General features: G+C 43.8%; 1 protein-coding gene across 2 annotated transcripts in view; it reads right to left on the minus strand.

Annotated features, from left to right (window-relative positions):
• The window catches only part of spdl1 (spindle apparatus coiled-coil protein 1), a 59,795-nt gene extending 38,667 nt beyond the window's left edge, over positions 1-21,128 (minus strand). Inside the window, exons 1-6 of one of the 2 annotated variants that reach the window (XM_061685971.1) lie at positions 20,960-21,128; positions 18,468-18,638; positions 7,982-8,158; positions 5,612-5,806; positions 5,385-5,525; positions 1,585-1,683 (exon numbers count right to left, since the gene is read on the minus strand). In XM_061685971.1, coding sequence (XP_061541955.1) covers positions 1,585-1,683; positions 5,385-5,525; positions 5,612-5,806; positions 7,982-8,158; positions 18,468-18,638 — 783 coding nt within the window. In that variant the 5' untranslated portion in view covers positions 20,960-21,128. The remainder of the gene's footprint in view (positions 1-1,584; positions 1,684-5,384; positions 5,526-5,611; positions 5,807-7,981; positions 8,159-18,467; positions 18,639-20,959) is intronic. The other variant, XM_061685970.1, reaches the window with a different exon arrangement.
• Positions 21,129-22,812: the final 1,684 nt, after the last annotated feature.

Consider the following 22,812-nt stretch of genomic DNA (forward strand, 5'->3'; position numbering starts at 1 on the left):
TGACAAAGACAAAGATATGACATGATGACAAAGTTCATAAAAAATACAATGCCTACACAATTCAAACATCTCTCACTGCCTGTGCGCTACGACAAGTGGAAATAAAATGTAAACTATTTCACTTAAAGGTCAGATGACAAAGATATGGGGTCAGTTAAAATTAATATTTGAAATTGTTTATATGTTCTGTAATACATGCATGTCACTTCCAGCAAGTTGTCAACTATAGTTTAGCTAAAAAGGAGGTTTTTATTCCGCGTATTGAGCACTCCCCGAAAATACCAGAAGCTCAAGACACTGACCGGGGTGTGGTTACTATCCACCGCAAGGGCTACCAGAAGTGACGTTGCAATTGACAAACACAGCATGCTACACTCTATACGCAATGGCGAGCAATGTGTTGGAATAGGAGGATTTCAACGGACAGGAGCACCAGTGTAAAAACGCTGGGCCAAGCCACACCAGAGGTTGCCAAACCACATCTTGACCCAATGGGCCACAATCTTAATCATCTGGTGGGTTGTGGGATGTTGGTCACCTGCTGCAAATGGAGACACCCTTCTGAGGCGCAATGCAGACTCCCAAGTCCCTGAAGCAGACGTTCATGACCATGAAGCGCCAAGAAAGTATTGGAGCAGCAGTGGCAAGGGATTAGAGTGTTGTCGATGACCGCCCAGACTACATTGATGCAGGACTTCTGGAAGCAGAATCCAGACACATCATATCTCTTCATACACTTCTGATGGGTCAGAAAATGGAAACCCGCAACCAATAAAAGGGAGATTCTTGGGTGACCTGAAAGGTGATGCTCTCGCTCTCACTCACCCACCCCCCACCCCCCACCACCGACCCGCCACTATGATACTGGAGTCTTACAGAAACGGAGACTCCCATCTTGTTTACCCAAAGACACTGGGAGGGTTATGGAGCCCCCAATCACACACACACCGCCTACTGAGATACTGAACTTCTCTTTCCAGGGTGACACACAGGCCTCCCGCCTGAAGATAGCTGGGATAGGCTCCAGCACGGGAGGATAAGCGGCAGCACGTGAGGATAAGCGGTAAAGGAGATGGATGGCTGGATGATTAAATATAAATCTGGCAAAAACAAACAAAAAAGGCGAAGGGTGCAGTGCCCTCCAGGCAATGTGTCAACATAAAAACTCCTAAATTGACAGTTCAAATTTACAATGAAATAACAACATTCCCAGAAATGTTAGAATCAGAACCATCTATTTGCCAGGTATGTAAAAAAACAGACAAGGAATTTGTCGCCGCTAGTTTGAGCCACTCTAGTATGACAACAGTGAGCCGTTTTGACAAAAAATACAAACAACACACTATGGAACCACAAGAGTCACCGAGGAATGTAATGTGGTAATGCTGATACAATGACAATTGTGCAAATGATGCAGAGTCCTCTAGCAATAAAGAGCAGTTTGAAATGGAGTGATAATATGGTACAGTGACAAATGTGCAAATGGTGCAGAGTGCAAGAAAATTAAGCAGTTTAAAGTGACTAGTGGTGGGATAATCTGGAACCGTGACAATTGTGAAAATGGTGCATAGTTCTGTCTTTTACCTCAGCGAAAAGAGAATTGCCTTTGCTGTTTGGATCCTGGGCCTGTTGTAGAACCGTTTCCAAATGGTCCTGGAGTTCACGATTCACCTCACGAGATTTCTGTAGCATAGAAGAGAGGCAAAGAAGAGACATAAGCCGTCTGTTTTGATGTGTGGGGGGGGGGGGGGGGAAACTGTGTAAAGTAACAGCTCATGAAACCTATGAAGGAGACTTTGAACAATTTAAAAAAATAATAATAATAATTATCTGTAAATTTTAGAATAAAATCTGCAGTTAATCTGTTTGGAATTTGTATTTGAAGAAGAATTTTATCATAAACGACAATTTCCCAAAACATCCAGTAGCATACATTCAAAACAACGGAGTGGCTGAATTGAAAAAGGAGGACAGTTGTGGAGCTATATACATTTGTTTATTTAAAAAAAAGAGAGTGAGATACCATCACAATTGATGTTTTGAGAGCTTTGGCGAGATGTGACATGGTGACAGTTCTCATAAACATCCATCCATTTTCCATACCACTTATCCTCACTAGGGTCGTGGGTGTGCTGGAGCCGATCCCAGCTTTCTTTGGTACACCCTGAACCAGCCAATCACAGGGCACATAGAAACAAACAACCATTCGCACTAACATTCACACTTACGGATTTTTTACAGTTTACAGTCTTCAGGCTACCTTGCATGTTTTTGGGATGTTGGAGGAAACCGGAGTACCTGGAGAAAACTCACGCAGGCATGGGGAGAACATGCAAACTCCACACAGGTGAGGCCGGATTTGAACCCGGGTCCTCAGAACTGTGAGGCAGATATGCTAACCAGTCGGTCGCCCTTCTCATAAACAAATAAAAAGAATATTGAGGGGAAAAAAAAAACCAAAAAAAAAACAAACAAAAAAACTATACTCTACCCACCCAGAGGTGGGTAGAGTATCCAAATATTGTACTCAAGTAAGAGTACTGTTACTTGGCAATAATGTGACTCAGTAAAACAGTAGACCTCCAAAAAAAATTACTTGAGTAAAAAGTACACAGTGAAATAATTACTAAAGTATTGAGTAAATAGTAACTTCTGATTGTTTTAACCACAGCATGATCAATGAAAAAAAATTACACAATAAAAGGTGCAAATTCTGATGTTGCTGTGTGTCTGTGTGTGTGTGCGCGCGCGTATGTATGTATGCACAGTCAAAACTACAACAAATCTCCAATTTACTGCAAGGTGTTTTCGATATAAGTGAGCTGAAATATCCACGCTTGGGCAGACAGTGACAGACAAATACTACAATACATAAAAGCTGTTGTTTTTGTTCATCTAAATGTAAACACGAGTAGCGCGCCATTGCCTTCATCGTAACGACGACCTTCCCAAAATGGTGGCCACGTAGGCACGACAATCAATCGGGCTGGCTTATCTAGTGTTCATACCTATGCCCGGGAAGGCCAATAGAAGACGTGTGAGGTCATGTGACTGTGTCGTTTGATTGGTGAACTAGACTTAAACGTCACTAGCGCTTAAACTAGATTGGCGCACACGGCGCCCGATGCGGAAGTCGAAGTCGTAGTCTTGCGCACGTAATAGTTGATAAAGAAGCAATAATTGAGAAATAAAAGTAGAGAGCGACATTTAGATCATTGTAATGGAGTAAAAGTACCGTTACTTCTTAACAGCAGAAACAGCGGAAGTGTTTTTTCTGGTCTCGTCAACTCCTGTGACTTGTCTAAAGCAGGTCCCGAGCGCACACAGGCGGAACCTCAGGCCAATGCGCTGGCATATTCGTCCGCCACGGAGTAATATTCACAATTACAATTACATCTGTGTGTGGCTGGTGGATGTGTGGAATGGATCTAGCTGCCAGAAACGGCGACAAAACAGACTATGACGACAGACCAAACCGTGCTCACTGGAACATTCAGAAGCTTAGATAAGTGCCTGAAACCAATGCCATCGTTATGTTTTGCAACAATTAGTTTGCGATGGTCTTGACAAAGCTCTTTGACCATACCATTCATGAGATGCATCTTTACTGACTGACACCTTGGCAATGAGATCTTTATGAAACCAGCTGATATTAATTTGCACTGGCAAGGGGCTGGATTGCTGTTTGATTCTTGATAGATTTTAGGTGTTGTCTTGGCTTTCCATGCCCTTTTGCACCTCTTTCTTGTGTTCAATACTTTCCCCCTGTGTCATTTCACACAACTTAATTTCTGATCTTATTTGTTCTACTTTCTTTGTATGTATGGATTACTTGGGTTACTCCCAACCTCTGGTGAACATTTCATGTCAATAGCACCTTTGGAAATATATTTAGTGAGAAAAATTCTGTGTTAAATACTTATTTCAGCAGTCGTGTATGTGTGTGTGTGTGTGTGTGTGTGTGTGTCTCTCTCTCTCTCTCTCTCTCTCTCTCTCTCTCTCTCTCTCTCTCAGGGCACATACAAACAAATAACCATTCGCACTCACATTCACACCTACGGGCAATTTAGAGTCTCCAATTAATGCATGTTTTTGGGATGTGGGAGGAAACCGGAGTGCCAGGAGAAAACCCATGCAGGCACGGCCGGGGATTGAACCCCGGTACTCACAACTGTGAGGCTGATGCGCTAACCAGTCGGTTAGATTTCAAATTGTTTTTGGAAATTGTGGACGCAGTGTCCTCCGGGCCAAAGAGGAAACGAACCATCCAGACTGTTATGGATGCAAAGTTAAAAAAAAAAAAAAAAAAAGAAATGGTGATGTAACACAGTGTATACACGACCCTCTCCCAGCTTTTTGGCCATAAAATTCTAAGTTAATGATTATTAGCTAAAAACATTCAAGTTTATCAGTTTGAACATTAAATATCTCGTCTTTGTAGTGTATTCAATTCAATATAGGTTAAACATGATTTGCAAATCATTGTATTCTGTTTTTATTTATGTTTAACACAACGTCCCAATTTCATTGGAATTGGGGTTTTATGTCAAACTCGGGCCAAGAGACCAAATTTGTCCCGCGATGTAATAATATTTGGCCCGCAAGAACATATCAAGTGTGTATTTGATTTCTCTTTGATTTCTCATGCATTTATAATTTTCTCTCACGTGTTTATAATATTAAAGTTTGTTTATTCCACATTCTGTGTTAAAGCAAAATTTAAGTGTGTTGTCATATGATAAACTTTATTGCTACATTTCTGCAGAAGGGACACATGTACATCGCAGTGATTTTCCATCAAATATTGAGTTTGGCCCACGACATTGTCTCGGTTTTTTATTTTGGACCACCATAAATTTGAGCTTGACAGCCCTGTGCTAACCAGTCGGGCACCGTTCCGACGTAGCATAACTACTGAAAAGCTATTTGATGTTGAAATACTGACGCTATGGAGAAATATAGATAAACAAGGATTGTTGCCATGGCCCACTATTGTTGTTTTGGGTTGTAAACTTAACGTTACGAACGCGGACTGCGGCCGAGCACAGCGCGAGGGCGCTCGCACATGTTTAATAGTTGAAAACTGGAAAGCCTCAGGCAAGCTATTCCTTGACTCACAATATTTCCGGTCCACAACCCTACAACGGATGTATTTAAGGATTCCTGGTGGATTTTGTATCGAGAATGGGGTCTGCTATCGATACAGTCACATATCTCGCCTTTATGAAGAGATATCCGGTGGTATCGATTTTTCATTCCCAACCCTATGTGTCACAGAACATTCTCTTCCACTTTCTAACAAAATATTTGCCATTTTATTTTTGAGTGCTAAATAAAAACCAATCCTATGTGGTCTCAACAAATCAGGATTACAAAATATTTACCTCTAATGCCGCATACCAGGTGGCAGCTTCTTTGTTTCTCTCCTCTGTCGTTTGCTTGAGATTGTGCTGTAGGGTGCTATTGGTCAATTGCAGCTGCTGCTCTCTGTACTGCGATTCCTTTTGTGTCAGTTCCAACTCCAACTGCAAAATTAAGGCCCAATCACGTCTTATACAACATACATATCCATTTTGTATGAAACAGCCGAGTGCCAAAATGTCTCCTTTACCTTGACATTCTCCAACTCCAGAACTTTTTTCTGCACATCCAGTAACTCTGACGTTGGTGAACTATGAGTGTCTTCATTCAGAAGCCGGAGCTCCTCCATCTTATTATTCAGCACATTGGTCTGGAATTCAAGTTTTTCTTTCAGCTGTTTCTCAACAAGCTGTGACTCATCCAGAACAGATTGTAGCATCATTATCTACAAGAAACAGTAATTTGTGAGGAAAGAAAACCCTTGACCTCACTTCACTGTAAATCAGATTAGATTAACAGACAGGCACTTTATTCATCCAGTTGGGGATATTCAGGCATCTCGCAACGCATATATCTGTATAAATATTGATTGTCATGCCCATGTGAACATGTAGTATGTTACCTCACATTTCTGTTGAATGAAACATCTGAAAATAAAAATGTACACACTAATAACTAGGAACGTCTCAATCACAGTCACACACATTAATACATGCATACATACACAGACAAAAAAAATTAATATCATGGAAAAGTTTATTTATTTCCATAATTCCATTCAAAAAGTTGTTCAAAAGGCTGGCTGTTCACAGAGTGCTATGTCCAAGCATGTCAATGGAAAGTCTAGTGGAAGGACAAAATGTGGCAGGAGAAGATGCACCAGCAAAAGAGCTCACCGTGGGCTTCGGCGGATTATCAGAGAAGACTCAAGAATCTAGCAAAGATCCTGAAAGAGTGTAATGGGGCGGGAGTCACAGCTTCAAAAACCACCACATTCAGACGCATCCGGGAGATGGGCTACGACTGTCTGGTTCCTCGGGTCAAGCCACTTCTGAGCCTCAGCTGATGTGGAAGCGTCTCAACTGGGCCGAAGAGAAGAAGTAATGGACTGTTGGCCAGTGGTCCAAGGTCCTCTTTTCCGATGAAAGTAAAGTGTGCCTTTCATTGGGGAATCAAGGTCCAAGGGTTTGGAGGAAGGCGGGTGAAGAACAGAACCCAAGCTGCTTGAGGTCCAGCATGAAATATCCACAGTCATTCATGATTTGGGGTCCGATGTCCAGTGCAGGTGTTGGTAAACTCTGCTTTCTTAAAAGGTCAGAGGACAACGATGTTACATTTTTTCTTGATAACTCTAGAACCCCTCTACAAACCACATCTGCCATTTTGAAGTGATTATATAGCTGTTAAATCGATATGATTCAGAATGCGTCTTCTGCTTTTTGCATCTAGCACCTTCCAGTCTTCGGCGCTGTGATGTCACACGAGCCAAAAAGCCTGTTCATTCGGCGTTGTGTGCTGTTGCTGTGGTTCCCGTCCCTGTGCATTTGTTGTCGTATGATTAAGCCAGTAATTCCCAACCTTTATTGAGCCAAGGCTCATATTTTACCTTCCAAAAGTCTCACGGCACACCGCCAAACAAAAATGAGAATCAGAATCATCTTTATACTGCATGATTTGGCTCCAGCTCCTCTGGCTGACTTCATCAGCCAAAGAAAAGCTCTGAGCGTGTCACTCGAGGCTCTGTCAGAGGTGACCGTCTCGTTCCTCTGCGCAGGAGCACTTTCAGTAAGTCAGCCTGGTCAGTGAAGGATCGCTGGTGAAACTGCCTACAACATAAAAGGCCTTCACAAAAAAACGGAAAATGTGGCTAGTTAACACCTATAGCTGCCAACACTAAAACACAAGTATGTTATGATGTTTTTTTGTTATGATCAAATGATTTGTGGTTTTATTATCTCTTAATAGTATTGTAAGTCTTTGATGATGTATCCTGTATTATATTGTCTTGTAGATGTATTTTACTGCTTTTTTACATCATGGCCAGGGGACTACAGATGAAAACTAGCCTTCTGGCTAATTCTTGCTTTTTTAACCACGTGTACTTCATGTCGTTTTATGAAATTGCATTGTCCCCTTTCAAATAAACTGATTAATAAAAAAATACTGTGCACGATGCCGACGCGGAGTAAATGTCTTTTGCGGAGCCGTTCAATGACGGCGAATTATGACATTAAAGCCGTTCAGCATAAAATGCTAATTATCAGCCGATACCGATAAGTCCGATAAAATCGGTGTAAAATCTGATAAAAAACAAATTTTTATCTAAACTATGGTTGAAAACTTGCTGGAAGTGCATGTATTACATAAAATAAACAATGGAAATATGAATTTTAACTGACCCCATGACATCTTTGTCATCTGACCTTTAAGCATCTGAACATACGCTCGGATAGAAAGATTATATATGGGTAAAAAAGGTCTTGATTTCTGGAGTCAACTTTGGGGGTTCGCATTATATCCGAGAGCGAATTAGACAAGAGCAACTACGGTAACTATTAGTGTGTCTCCTTAAATGTAATGATTTAAAAATGTTATTTTATAGTTAAGAAAGCATTTGTACCTTGTTGTTGAGTTCATGAATAGTTGTGCAGTGACTCCTCTCGAGTTTTTCCTTTTCATCTTCCATGTTCTGTCGATGCAGTTTCTTCAAACAGTCGACCTCTGACTGCAACGATTCAATTAGACGGGTCTTCAGCGCCACTTCCTTCTGCAGCGTGTACTTGTCTTGCTTAAGATCCTTGAATACGCATCAGAGAAAGAGAAACGATGTTTAAAAAAATAATAATAATCTTACAGGGCACACGAAGTATAACTGATATATACATAACTAGACATGCCAAATTTCTGGCAGGTCAGCCGGGCTGCATAATATATCTTTTGAACATAGTCATCGCAATGTACGTGTGTGCAATAGTCACATCGCAGGGCCCTGCGAGTGTTGGTGATAAGCAGTAAATCAACTGCAATAGTAGTAAGTGACCCGCAGAGGGAGCTGGTTGGACATGATAAGATTAGCACCGATTTTACGGTAAATTATAACCCATCCGATCTTACGGTAAATTATCACCCATCAAACACACACATGGAGCAGTCCAGAGTGTTTTATACTTATTGGGGCCTGGCCAAACCACTGCTCGGGAACCGCATGGTGTTCTTTAATCGGTTTCTTGCAGCTCTTTAACGCCACGCTGTACTGCCGGTTGGCGAGCAACACGGAAAGAGCTGAAACGGACTACACAATTTCCTATAATGAAAACGCTCCATATAAACACCATAATCGGAATGAAAAGGCCAAATTTGAATGGAATTTCATTTGGTTTCACAAGTAAATTTTCATCATGTTCACCGTGACTCGAATGTGTCAGGGTGCGCTCTATCCGCGCATGCTGTCTTGATGTAAATGTGGAGTGACATCATCGTTTACGCATGTAAATATGGCGTCTTCCGTCCAGAGCGTGTATTTGGCAGAGAGCTTGTTTTTGATCAAGTTTTTTTTCTTTGAGTTGCAGGAACTCACTATAAACCAGATTTGCAAAGGATTGTTGAGGGCAAGGAATGCCAAAAGTCCCACCTAAGCAACATGCCTGGGAAGAAAAATAATGCTTTTGTAAATTATTATATTTTTGTTTGTGGCCACGAACTGAATATTGAACTGCAAGTTTGTTTGTAAAACAGTGCACACAGTGTTCATTGTTAAAAATAACTGGTCTGTGGTCTTCGTTCTGTGGGACAGTTACAGTGCACAGTAAAGTTACATCTAACCAGGAAGTAAGTAGCTTTATCCAACAACAACCGCCACATGTATTGTCAAACTATCAAGCCCTCTGTCAGGCTTTGTCTCAAGAATTTGATGATCCAGAGGCCCCAACCGGCTTCCTGGTGGCTCTTACTGTTAGACAGGAGAGCCTCGAAACGCCACAAGCTTGTCGTTTACGTAAAGCGTACTTTAAACTAAAAAAATTTAAACAAACCCAACATGGAGGAAGACACATTTTAAAACTCTTTTTGTTGAAAACATCCATCCGTATGTTAAGAAACATTTGGGGGTAGCAGCATTGCCCCCCCCCACCGCATGCTGTCCAGCTCACAAATGCGCAACCTAGCCGCTAAAGGCTTCGCTATTCATAAAAAGACCAACACAAAGCTGTTGGATCACAATATTTCTGGTTTGAGCTACCAAAATAATGACGCTCGCCAAAACTTTGAACATTTGCTGGAAAAAAACGACGCCTGGTCCAGGTCGCTCGAACGCGACAAGCCCAAAAGTCAGGTATCCTCCTTCGCAACCCCACAAGGGGTCGCTAAGAAAGAATTGGGTACTACTGCACATGCTATCCTTGAGATCATCCGCAGATTGGCGAATAATGTAAAGCAAGACCCACGACAGGCTGAGGCCCTCCTTGGAGGCCACGCCCCCGAGCTCGGCCGTGATGGTCTGTTCTGACTCCGACGTCTGTGTGCATTCGGCTGATTCTCCAATTAGCAATGACAAGCGTCCAACAGACCATGACCAGGTAACACCCGTTACTAAACTCAAAATTCGCCTGGAACCCAACTCTTCTGGTGCACCTGCAACGACCACTTGGGATGTGCAATTCCTTCTGTGCTGGTTCCCAGACTTCCTCCTCGGCTCTACGTGGTTCGAGGTGTCGAAGTTGCCTGCTTTACATTTAATCTTTCCGTGGCTCCCCTTGGCGGCCACCCTCTCAATTCTTTCTTCCTGCGCAAGCTTCACTCTGGTTTCTCCTTTGCACCTGCACATTTGCATTATCGTGGACTTTCGTTACGATGTCTCCGTGGAGCTCACTTCTCAGCCGCTCGTGACTCCACGCAACGAGGGGGGAGGGGGCACACAAGACTCCGCCCATGATGCACCATGCACAAAACAAAGGTTGGTCAACACGGTGAGACCGGACCGGGAAAGCAAGTCCAGCGTCCATGACAGTATCCTTGGTACACCAAGTCTGTCAACAGAAATGCTCAACCAAGACACATGTGAAACCAAACGCGCTGCTCCGCCGCAAACCGCGAACGTAACGACCAAAATAAAATACATCAACAGCATCCCCACCAGTGAAGTTTGTAGCCTTACTACTATCGAGAGACAACTTCGGGAACTGCAGTCCAAAATTCCAACCACCTGACAACGCATGGCTAACAAAGTAGTCAATTCCTGGTCAATAAGCAACCTGCGAAAAGTAGCCATTTTAGTTCCCAACATTTGCTGTGTAATTTTAAACCAAAATAGGCAGGCCATAACCACGCTGTCGTCTGCGCTCCTAACGGTTTATGCTCACACACAGATTGGCCATGTTGACAAACAACAGGCTATGTGAAATTGCGCCCTTTGCAGACAACTTTGCAAATGATGGAATTCTCCCACATTTGGGAACCCTCAGCTCTCTTAAAATCACTCTGTCTATGCCCCTGACAGGCCCCAGCATTCCGGCCCATCTCTGGTCTTTCCTTACACGCACCACAGCTCTGCATGTCAATCCTGAGTTCCAAAGAAAAAACCTTCTTGTCGCTTGCACAATCAAAGATGCCCTCAAAGATGCCGCGTTGCATAGTGAGGATGCCATTTGGTACCACCTACCATCCAGCAATTATGACACCCAAATTGTGATATTTAAGTTTCTCAAACAGCGCATATTTGAATTTGGCCCTGAAATGCTGGAACAAATTACATTTGAAGGAACACAGGTGGCTGACATCACCAACACTAAGGTGTCAAAACCCCTGTTTGCACATTCCGGCTGTGCTACAGATCTTAACTTAGTGGCCCTAACAATCCTCGACCACTACATGATTTCCAGCCTAGCCTCCTTACTCTACCGAAAGACCCAGGAGCGGCGGCACTGCTCAGAACAGCCCTCCAATGCTTGCTTGAGGTCTTCAGGTAGAAAGGAATGGCTGAGCTCGAAAATGTCCCAGCTCAAACCCTGCAGGAGGTCCTCCCCCTCTGACCGAACGTTGCCGGACCTCCTTGCTTCCTCTTTGACCGAGGCTAAGTTTCCTTTCCTTTGTACAGACTAGAATGCCGGCCTTTCACCTCTTCTTTTAGGTTACTATTTGAGTGGTTCAAACCTTTTTGTTTTTCCCATTTTCTTGTTTTTTGGAGACTTCCTCCGTTTCCTAGGAAAGAGCAGGGCTGAATGACTTTTTTTTTTTCTTTTTTCCCTTTTCATCTCCTCTTTCTCATATTTTTGAGGAGCCTTACAAAGACTTCGTCAATGTTCGTGGTAGTCTTTCCCCGTCCCCTCTTCCTTTTCCCCATCGAGCCAAACTTTCGCCGACGAAGGGGCGATACGTAGCGGACATGCACGCCGCAACTTTGAGGCGGCACAGAGACTCGGGACCACCTGAGAATCCCCACTCCACCACCGTGCCCTGCTGTGAGACGGCGACTAGGACAGGGCCTGGTGTACGTCAAGTGGACCTTCACCTAATTAGCAGCTTCCCGTCAAATCTTGATTCCTGTCTTCCCGGACCAAATGGTTGGGGAAGACTACCTGGTTAATATCCACTGATGCGCGTAAGGCTCCACCCACTGGCGCTGAGAGAAACTGCAAGCGCCAGAACTTATGGCCTCTGATGTTTAGAAGATAAAATGTCCGTTTTTATACATCTTGCAAACTCTGTCAAAATATTCCAAATGTATGCCTTGGTCTCTGTGACCACATTCTCACGTTGACAGGGCTTCTGCATGATTTTGAAAGCTGTTCATGATTTGAAATCAAACAGTGCGAAATGTTGTATTGAACAATAAGCAACCCATCTGCCACGACCAAAGTTTAAATAATGATTCTATGCGTGAGGGAACAAAGTTGGGAGTGTTTGAGATTAATATTATTTTAAAAACCCATTGACTCAAATTTGCGGACAAGATTCAGGTTGGTGGGCGTGGTCTTCTCCAAGTCGGCACTCCCTCCTCCTACGCCCCGCCCCTGGGGTATTTAACTCTAAACTCACACCTTTCTCAATGGGGAACTGGAGTAGAGTTGAGCTGAGTTGAGTTGAGGATTCTTTTTCCTTCTGTGCTGGTCGCTCACCGGCTGGGTGGCCTCTGGCCACCCCTCCCCCTTCTTTTGTTCCCTTTTTATCCACGGGCACCTCCGGGTGCCACCACGTGCACGAACGCCCGCCGCAGCCAAGCTGGCGGCGTTTTCGATCGAAGAAGTCGACCATGCGTCTCCGATCGCTTTCCCTAGCCACGATCGGTGGGCGGGGCATCAACGAGCAGCTCCCGGACGGATCCCGCACGCTTCTGAGGGCCAGAGCTCGGCTCGCCACCAGGTCAACCGGCAGGGAAGTTATGAGAGAAACAACTGTCCTTTGCTACTTATTTTTATTTTTGTGCATCTGGTTTTCTTCAAGCGAACATGCTTCTTTCCCGCCTGAAGTCCGGCGGAAGACCACCCCAAAGACCAGCAGATCTGCGTTCGTGAGTCGACACTGCAATCCTTACTATGATGTCCAACATCAGTGCGTAATAATTGTGGGGAAATGACTAGTTTCATACAAAATCCCAACTTTGCCTTCGCTCGCTCTGACTCAACGCATTAAACGCTCACTTAGTTTAGCCCAGCGACCACACACGACGTCCTCTTTTCCATTTTCGTACACCTTATTTTCTTTCTTTCGTTTACGCTCAGTGTTATGTTCATGTACTTTGTAGTTGTGTGTTTCATTAAATATACCATAAAATTCCACTCATGGTCGTATTTTGTGTGCGTTATGAATTTAAGTAAACCTCTGTAACCTCGGACTCAAAATGTCGTAGAGTGTAGCAACCTCCAGATTCTGAGACTGATTAAAAAGGTTTGTCGTCATTTCGCCTAAAGTTAAACTTGAAAAATTTGACGTAGTCCCCTTTTCGAGACAGTTTGATTTTTAACAATTAAATCAAAATTACGATAAACCGGAGGTAACGCAAACATCGCTCCCAGCTTATTACTTTATCCGAAATTAATTACTATTCTTATTTCATACATAATCGCGACAACGGCATCCCTCACAATTGGTGTCCACCTACGAGTTCGGGGTTTGCCGTCACGACAGGCACCAACCGCCTGACGGCCACAGCTCCGGTCGGCCGAACAAAGTACAGTAATTCATGCATCAACTTTTTGTTTGCTGGTGTGCCGTGAAATTTTTCAATTGTAAAATATGTGCCTTAGATCCATAAAGGTTGGATCCTTTGCAAGATGGCGCCTACCAGTGTGGTCGCCTCGGTAACGCGCTCTCTAGTATTGTCTTTGTTTTTCGTCCGTCTTTGGAGACCTTACACGACTCACTTACACAAGGGGAGACCTGCTAACCATCAAGGAGGCTACTCCGGACTTTCTGTCACCAACTTTCAAAAATCCGCTCAGTTTTTTCCCCGAGTTACTCACCGGAGCGGCGTCCGCGGTTTTCGGCGCATGGAGGCGGAAGCGGCGCCACAGAGGAAAACGAGCCGGCATTCAGGTGAAACTCCGCAAGAGAGGACACAGATTGGCCTTCCCGTCGATTCACCTCGCGAATGTACGCTCCCTACCCAACAAAATGGACGAGCTTCATCTTCTGTTAAAGACCAGTAAAGACTTCGGACGTTCCGCGGCCATGTGCTTCACGGAGACCTGGCTTTGCGATGCCGTACCCGATGGCGCCGTCATGCTTCCCGGCTTCAACATTCATCGAGCGGACCGCGACATGGAATCATCGGGGAAAACAAAGGGCGGCGGGATATGCCTCCATATCAACGAAAAATGGTGTACGGACATCACGGTGCTCAGCACACACTGCAACCCGCATTTGGAGTCGCTGTTTTTGAACTGTAAACCATTCTACTCGCCACGTGAGTTTGCATCATTCATACTGGTTGGAGTCTATATTACGCCTCAAGCTAACACGAACGCCGCATTGCTAACGCTCGTCGAACAAGTCAACGAAATTGAAAAAAAAACACCCGGACTCACCCCTCATTATTCTCGGGGACTTTAACTAAGCTAAACTCAACCACAAACTCCCTAAATACAAGCAGCACATCGACTGTCCTAACAGGGAAAATAACATTTTAGACCACTGCTACACTACGGTAAAAAACGCATACCGTGCTATACCTCGTGCAGCCCTGGGCTCGTCTGATCACTGCTTAATTCACTTAATACCGACGTACAAGCAAGAACTTAAATGTGCGAAGCCTACAGTGAAAACAGTCAAAAAGTGGACCAATGAAGCCAAGATGGAACTTCAAAGCTGTTTAGACTGCACAGACTGGAGTGTCTTTGAAAATTCAGCCGGCAGCCTGGATGAATATACGGACACTGTCACATCCTATATCAGTTTCTGTGAAGAGGTTTGTGTACCAACAAAATCATTTCGGACATTCAACAACAACAAGCCGTGGTTCACTGCTAAACTTAAGCAGCTTCGCCAAGCTAAGGAAGATGCATATCAGAGCGGGGACAGGGCCCTGTATAATCGAGCTAGAAACCAGCTTACTAAAGAAATTAACATTGCAAAGAGGATCTATGCAGCAAAGTTGGAAAAACAGTTTAGCGCGAATGACTCAAAATCAGTCTGGCATGCACTCCAATCGCTGACTAATTACAAGCGACAATCCCCCCAAGCTGAGAACAATAGCACACTAGCCAACGACTTGAATACCTTCTATTGCAGATTTGAAAAGGACAGTTTCACTCCACACACCCACCCGGCCGCACCCGCGACTACAACCACACCTCTGACTTATGCGTTAACCATCCATGAACAGGATGTGAGACGCATCTTCACACAACAGAAGATTAACAAAGCGGCAGGACCGGACCATGTGTCCCCATCCTGCCTCAAAGTCTGCGCGGACCAGCTCGCTCCAGTCTTCACTCAGATCTTCAACAGATCTTTGGAAATGTGCGAAGTTCCATCCTGTTTCAAACGCTCCACTATCATTCCAGTCCCCAAGAAACCTCCAATCTCTGGTCTGAATGACTACAGGCCTGTCGCTTTGACATCTGTGGTCATGAAGTCCTTTGAACGTCTCGTGCTGGACCACCTCAAGAGTGTCACAGGTCCCCTGCTGGACCCCCTGCAGTTTGCCTACCGAGCGAACGGGTCTGCGGATGATGCAGTCAACATGGGACTGCACTTCATCCTAGAACACCTCGACAGTGCAGGGACCTACGCGAGGATCCTGTTCGTGTACTTCAGATCAGCGTTCAACACCATCATCCCTGAACTCCTTTCAACCAAGCTTCTCCAGCTCAGCGTCTCACCTGCCATCTGCCAGTGGATTTACAGCTTTCTGACGGGCAGGACACAGCAGGTCAGGCTGGGGGAGGCCACCTCATCCACACGCAGCATCAGCACTGGGGCGCCCCAAGGTTGTGTCCTCTCTCCGCTGCTCTTCTCGCTCTACACGAACGACAACACCTCAGCGAACCCGACTGTCAAGCTCCTGAAGTTTGCAGATGACACCACTGTCATCGGCCTCATCAAGGACGGTGACGAGTCTGCATATCGACAGGAAGCAGAGCGGCTGGAGCTGTGGTGCGGCCGACACAACCTGGAGCTGAACACGCTCAAGACGGTCGTGGACTTCAGGAGGCATCCTTCGCCACAGCTGCCCCTCACGTTGTCCAGCTGCCTTGTGTCAACCGTCGAGACCTTCAAATTCCTGGGAATTACAATCTCTCAGGACCTGAAGTGGGCGACCGACATCAACTCCGTCCTCAAAAAGGCCCAGCAGATGATGTACTTCCTGCGGCTTCTGAGAAAGCACGGCCTGCCACCGGAGCTGCTGAGACAGTTCTACACAGCGGTCATCGAATCAGTCCTGTGTTCTTCCATCACAGTCCGGTTCGGTGCTGCTACAAAAAAGGACAAACTCCGACTGCAACGGACAATCAAAACTGCTGAAAGGATTGTCGGTACCCCCCTACCCACCATTGAGGACTTGCACGCTGCCAGAACTAAGACAAGGGCGTGCAAAATCCTCTCGGACCGTCTGCACCCCGGTCACCGGCTCTTCCAGCTCCTTCCCTCAGGTAGGCGCTACCGATCAATGCAGACTAGAACTAGTAGACATTCCAACAGCTTCTTCCCTCTTGCGATCAACTTCTTAAACACCTAACCTATAATTCCATCACAACAAGCTGGACATTTTTTGACTTGAGTTCGTTGCCACATTTCTGTGGGGCCAATTATGTGTTACTTGTGCACTCACTGTAGTTGTCTCGCCATGCTGCAGTATTTGCATATACTGGCCACTCATGCCAGAGTAGCATCTGCTCCATTTGCACACTGATTGAGGAGTATCTGTAACATTTGCACAACCAACATTGTCCCAGATGATCGCACTACTCGTCACTTTAAACCGGATACACTCCTTGAAGTCTCAGCGCCCTTTGCACAATGGTCATTGCACCGGACTATTGCAATATTAGTCGTTCGAACTGCTCTAAGGGCTAGAGGACTCTGCATCTTTTTGCACAATTGTTTTTGTCAATGTCTTTATGTCTCCAAAGTGTTCTGTAAATTGACTGTCTGTTGTACTAGAGCGGCTCCAACTACCAGAGACAAATTCCTTGTGTGTTTTGGACACACTTGGCAAATAAAGATGATTCTGATTCTGAAATCACTGCTCTAGTCAGCTCATGTATTCCAATGAGTCAGGTCAAACCAGCATTACAACATGACAGAAATAATGGGTGCTAACTTAGTATAATTAAATGACTTCATCCACACCGAAACTTTAGAGCATGATTTGACAGAACGCCTGCGTGTTCACTTGCAACCGTTAGTGCTAGCACTAGCTTGCTAGGCTACATAACGTTGTGTTGCCTGCTTGCGAGCGATATCGTATTAAAAGTACAGGAACGTACCTCAAGCAAGCCTTGAATGAAAGTCCTCTCCTGAGCACCGGTGACCACCAACAAGTTTTTCCCCATTTTGTTCTCATAATACAGTCAGCGCGATCTACTCCTGTTGTCGTCGCCATGGTAACAAGTGTATCCGGTCGCATTTGATTTGACAAGAAAAAGCCCAATTATCGTAAAAAATGGGAGGCGGTGGTATCGGAATACAAAATTGTATTGCTGTAGTCTGACATAGTGCAATCGTGAAAGAGCAAATGTGTCTTGTCTGATCGGTTATTACGTGTTGTCTGTCTCAGACGTGTTGTCTGTACCACACCGCCGACGTTTTTTTTAAAGTAACTTTATTGGCCATCAGATATTTACAGTACTACGTCAAAAGACATGCGACAGAGCTAAAAATAATCTAGCTTTTGGATTCAAATATACTGTGCACGATGGCGATGCGGAGTAAATGTCTTTTGCGGAGCTGATCAATGACGTCATTGATCGGATCGGCGAATGATGGCATTAAAGCCGATCAGCATAAAATGCTAAATATCAGCCGATACCGATCAGGCTGATAAGATGTGTGTAAATTCTAAATATTAGTGCCTTATTCATTTTGGGGTAATTACTAGTTTCACACAAAATCCCAACCCATTAACCACTCACATTGTCACATGTCCTATTTCCCTTTTTGCGCGCCTAGGTTTTTTCTTCTTTCACCAGTAGGAGTGGTATTTTCTTTCTCTTAGTGTTTCCCTATAGATCCCTCATAGATTTCATTAAATAGTCTATAAAATTCCAATCTTGGTTGTGTTTTATTTGCGTTTTGAGTTTAAGTAAGCCTCTGTTATCTATAACTCGTATTTCATAAAATGTAGCAACTTTTAGCTTATGAGACTGATAAAAGGTTTGTTGTCGCTTTAGTTCGATTAGTTTGATTTTGACGTTAAAGCGGAAATCGGACTAACTCGGAAGTGAACGCAGGCATTTACCTTTCTTCGTATCGTTTTCCAAATGAATTACATTTTTGTTTCAAGCAATGTACGCTACATAACTGAATATTTTCCAGATGCATTGTATGTGTGTGATTAACCATGGTGTGCCCTGCCTCCACAACCTAGTCAACTGAGATGGGCTTCCAGCTCACCTGGGACGTAATGTGTAAGTTGTAGAAAAAGATTGGATGGATTTAAACTGTCATACCTCAAGCACACATGTCATCTCCAGTCTCTGTTCCTCAAGCCTAGTTTGCGTTTCTGTTAGCTGATTAAGCAGATCCAAGCCAGCATGGGCAGCCTGCTGGACTTGCTCCTCCTTTCGCCTCAGTTGGCCTTGAAGGTAGTGTTTCTCATCCTCTGCTGCTGTGTCAGACATCTGATGAGACATACTTCTAAATTAAGGTTTTCAACTTCAAATGACAGCTTAGCACAATAATAACATTTTGTACGTTTGTGTATGAGATAGGATTATGGCATAGTAATTGATAGTTGATAGTGAGAGACCGATGATATTGTTTTGTTGAATCTTTGTCACTTGAGTTTGAGTATCTGCTGATATTGAGTCCCAATGCAATACATCAATGATGTGGGAGGAAACCAGAGTACCCAGAGAAAACCCATGTAGGTACAGAGAGAACACGCAATCGACACACAGACGGGGCTGGGTTTTGAACGCCTGTCTTCAGAACTGTGAGCCAGATGTGCTCTGGCTTTCCTGTGTGGGGTTTGCATGTTCTCTCCGGGTATTCCGGTTTCCTCCCACATCTACGGTAGGTTAATTGAAGACTCTAAATTTCCCATAGGTGTGATATGAGTGTGACTGGTTGGTTGTTTGTATGTGCCCTGCGATTGGCTGGCGACCAGTTCAGGGTGTACCCTGCCTCTCGCCGGGAGTTAGCTGAGATAGGCTCCAGAAAGCCCATGACCTCAGTGACAACAAGCGGTACCGAAAAGGGATGGCTGGATGAAATATTTAGTGCAATTATGAAATTTAACAGTAAATAAATGTTCAATTAATCAATTCCACACTGTACATATTTGAATAAGTAACAAGAGAGCGCTTGACTCCATTTTAAGAGGTAGCTAGACATTCAATCAAAAATAAAATCTCATTTCAGGATAGTGCAGAACACAGACCATAGTCACAGATTTCAGTTCAATACATATTTCTTCTTAGGAAAATCGATTAGGTCTTGTATACTTGAGTTAAAAGGTAAAGTATGTTCACAGGATTACGTTATATTGGGGCCCCAGCAGCGACTGCTGCAAGGTCCCCAAAGTCCAACTCGGCAATATTTGGCACTACTCTGTGACCTTTGACACATCGGTGAATTATTATGTGGGTCAGAAAGAAAGATCTTGGATCACAATTATCTGTCATTGTGTGAATTGAAATTTTATATGTCAAAAGTACTAGTCGTATTGGTATCAGTGAGTACTTAGGAGTGAATACTTGTACTGGTATCAGTCCGAAAACTAGTGGTATTGAACATCCCTACTATGAACCCATAAAAATGTATGATCCCCAAATATTATTGCATAGTCACAACAAATTAACAGATAACTAGTTCTGAATATATATATATATATATATACATATACACACACACACGCACACACATACACGTCTACACATAAGGTAAACAGTTGGTTGCACTTTTGCACTGATATTTTTTAGAGTTTATTTTTGTCTTCAACCAACGTAAGCGTCGATGACAGAAAAAAAAGCTTAACATTGATCTAAAACTTCACCGTAGCAAATTTACATCACAGTGAATTGGGACAAAAGCCACATAAATGTTGTCTCACAGTATCACAAACACTAACCCTGTGCCTCATCGATGGGTAGTGAAAGGAGTCAGTGTTTTACAGCATTTGGTTCCCTCCATTAAAATAAATATTTTTTAAAAATCGCCGGTGCCGTGTGAAGTTACTTTTCATGCCAAGATGCCGGTGCGTACCCTTCAAAATAAAAGGCTACTAGCTTAAAACAGGAAGTCAAGTTAAAACTTGCACATATAAACCATTTGACGTGATGAAACAGCCCCAAATAACGATTTTAACAATGCTATATTTAAATTTGAGCTGAAACAATTAATGAATATGAAGGCAATAGGGTTCGTTCCACACACATTGCCTTTTAGTCCATTGGTTTGATAGTGATACTGGTTATAAAGAACCCCAAGTCAAATGGACATTTTAGTCGATGCTGCGGGCTGCTTTCCAAAAACACACACGGTAGGTTAATCGACGAAGTCAGCTGAGACAGCCGAGCCTATTGATGATAAGTGGTGCGGAAAATGGATGGATATTTAATCAGTCTTATCTAATCTGTACGTACACAGACGACAATACAACACGACACTGTCATTACTGTATTTTTCCACGAAATTAAGTGAGACTACGACACGGCGAACACTACTATTCGTGGCTAAAATCGTGTTGTGTCGTTCGCTAACAATTGTCTGTTCTGGTACCAAGAAACCAAAACACAGATAAAGAGAAATGGTATGATAAAGTTACATTGTGCTGTGCTGCAACGCTTCTCGGGTTAACATGAATAACAACCGAGAGAAGTCGCGAGATCTTTAAAAGTATGAAACCAACATAAGTCAAAAATATATGCTTTCCCCGGTGATCTCTTTTACAGTCTGTTGAGTTTGCGCTGATTACGTGCAGAAAACAAGTTAAACTCACGATAAACTAGTGACGAGGGCACCTTCCTTCCCCCTCTCGTCGTCGTCGTCTTCTTCGTCTTCCTCATCTTCCGTCTTCTTCTTCTTCTTCTTATTTAGTTATTTATTTATTTATTTATTCGTTGGCGGGTGGCATCTCACGTCCAAGAGGAATTATCGCCACCTACTGTGCTAGAGTGTAGTGTCGTTTCGTTCAGAAGATCGAATCTTTTTCGTGAACAAACTGAGCCGAATCAGTTTATGAAATGATTCGTTCTTTTATCTTGGCGGCTAACCGCCGCCAGGCAAGCGACTCGGCTGTGAGCGATAAGGGAACTGCTGAAGCGTTCTGTCACTCACTTCTGAATCTTCTGCGAATGACCAATGAGCAGCCAGCGTCAGGCAGCGCCGTGCTAGCGGTGGAGGGACTTCAGTGAACTGAGTGATTCGTTCAGTGAACCGGCGTACTGAAGAATTGAAGAGTGATTCGTTTTAGTGAACCGGTGTACTGAGGAACTGAAGAGTGATTCGTTCAGGGGAGGGACTTAAGTGAACCGAGTGATTCGTTCAGTGAACTGGTGTACTGAGGAACTGAAGGACTGAAGTGTGATTCGTTCAGGGGAGGCGCTTCAGGGTACTAGGAAACAAATTAAACAAATAAAAACCAAATCCACTTGAAACTACATTCTCTTTATCAATCCTGTTTCATTTAAAAGCTGAAACAATCATTTGAGTTGAATTTGTTCAGTACATTTCTATGATTAAATACTGCAACCCCACTTTCACTCATCTCTTAGCCTTTCTCTACTTATTTCATCCATTTGACAATAACAACATGTTCAACACGCTCCTCCTCTACTCCACATTCCCACAAACATGGACCATGTTCCCCACTATATGCATTGTCCCATTGAGCCCTGCATGTCCTAATCTTAATCTTGTTCTATTTTTTTTTGTTCCCTTCTGTTTCCACCCAGTGCCTCTCATGCTCCCAACCATCTGTTGTATTTTATAGAAATGCCGTCCTGCGTGACCTCCATCCCAAAGGTTTTGGCCAGTTTTGCTTTGATGATGTTTTTAACATAAGTCTCGACCTCACCCATCCCGTAGGATATTCCCAACCATTCTTCTTGTTTTCGTGCTTGTTTTGCAAAATATTCAGCTTTTTCACTCCCCTTTATTCTTTAATGTGCTGGAACCGGGGGCAGGGTGGCAGTTGGTAATTTCGGTAAAACCCCCGAACGACCCAAAAAACCCCCATTCCGGGCCGAGCATCTTTTACCATTTATTTATTGATTGATTTGTTTGTTTGTTTGTTTTTGAATAGGATAACTCTTACAGAATTTACAATACACACAGCCATCTTTTAACAAAACATAATTAAGGACTACTATTCAACGAATACAAGACGACTTACAGGGTAGCTTTAGGTCAACAACGGCGTGCACGAATGCATTGACCACGTGCGCCGTGCCTGCAGGCTGTAGCACGCGTTTATGATTCATGACTTCATCGGACGCCACTGCTTTCCTTTTCCTTCTCCCTTTACTTATTGCTGCTCTGGCAGCCTTTATCATCACCTCCCCCAAATTCTTAATGACTTCAATTCCTGTTTTACCATTTACAGAATATACCCACTTTCCTTTTCACACAAATACTTCAACTGATCCCATTTCCCCTTATTCAAAACCTATTTTACCTCTCTCTCATCACCCTCTGTTGTACCAGCCCGTATATATGCAACATAATATTAGACTGTGATCGCTACCAAGTGTCGTGTCCTCCACTCACATTTTGATCAGAATTCCGTCCTCCCCATAATGTGCTATGTGCATTAAAGGCAGCATTCCAGATAATATAGCCATTCAACTGTCC

Source organism: Phycodurus eques, chromosome 9 (assembly GCF_024500275.1).
Source record: "Phycodurus eques isolate BA_2022a chromosome 9, UOR_Pequ_1.1, whole genome shotgun sequence".
NCBI classification, from domain to species: domain Eukaryota; kingdom Metazoa; phylum Chordata; class Actinopteri; order Syngnathiformes; family Syngnathidae; genus Phycodurus; species Phycodurus eques.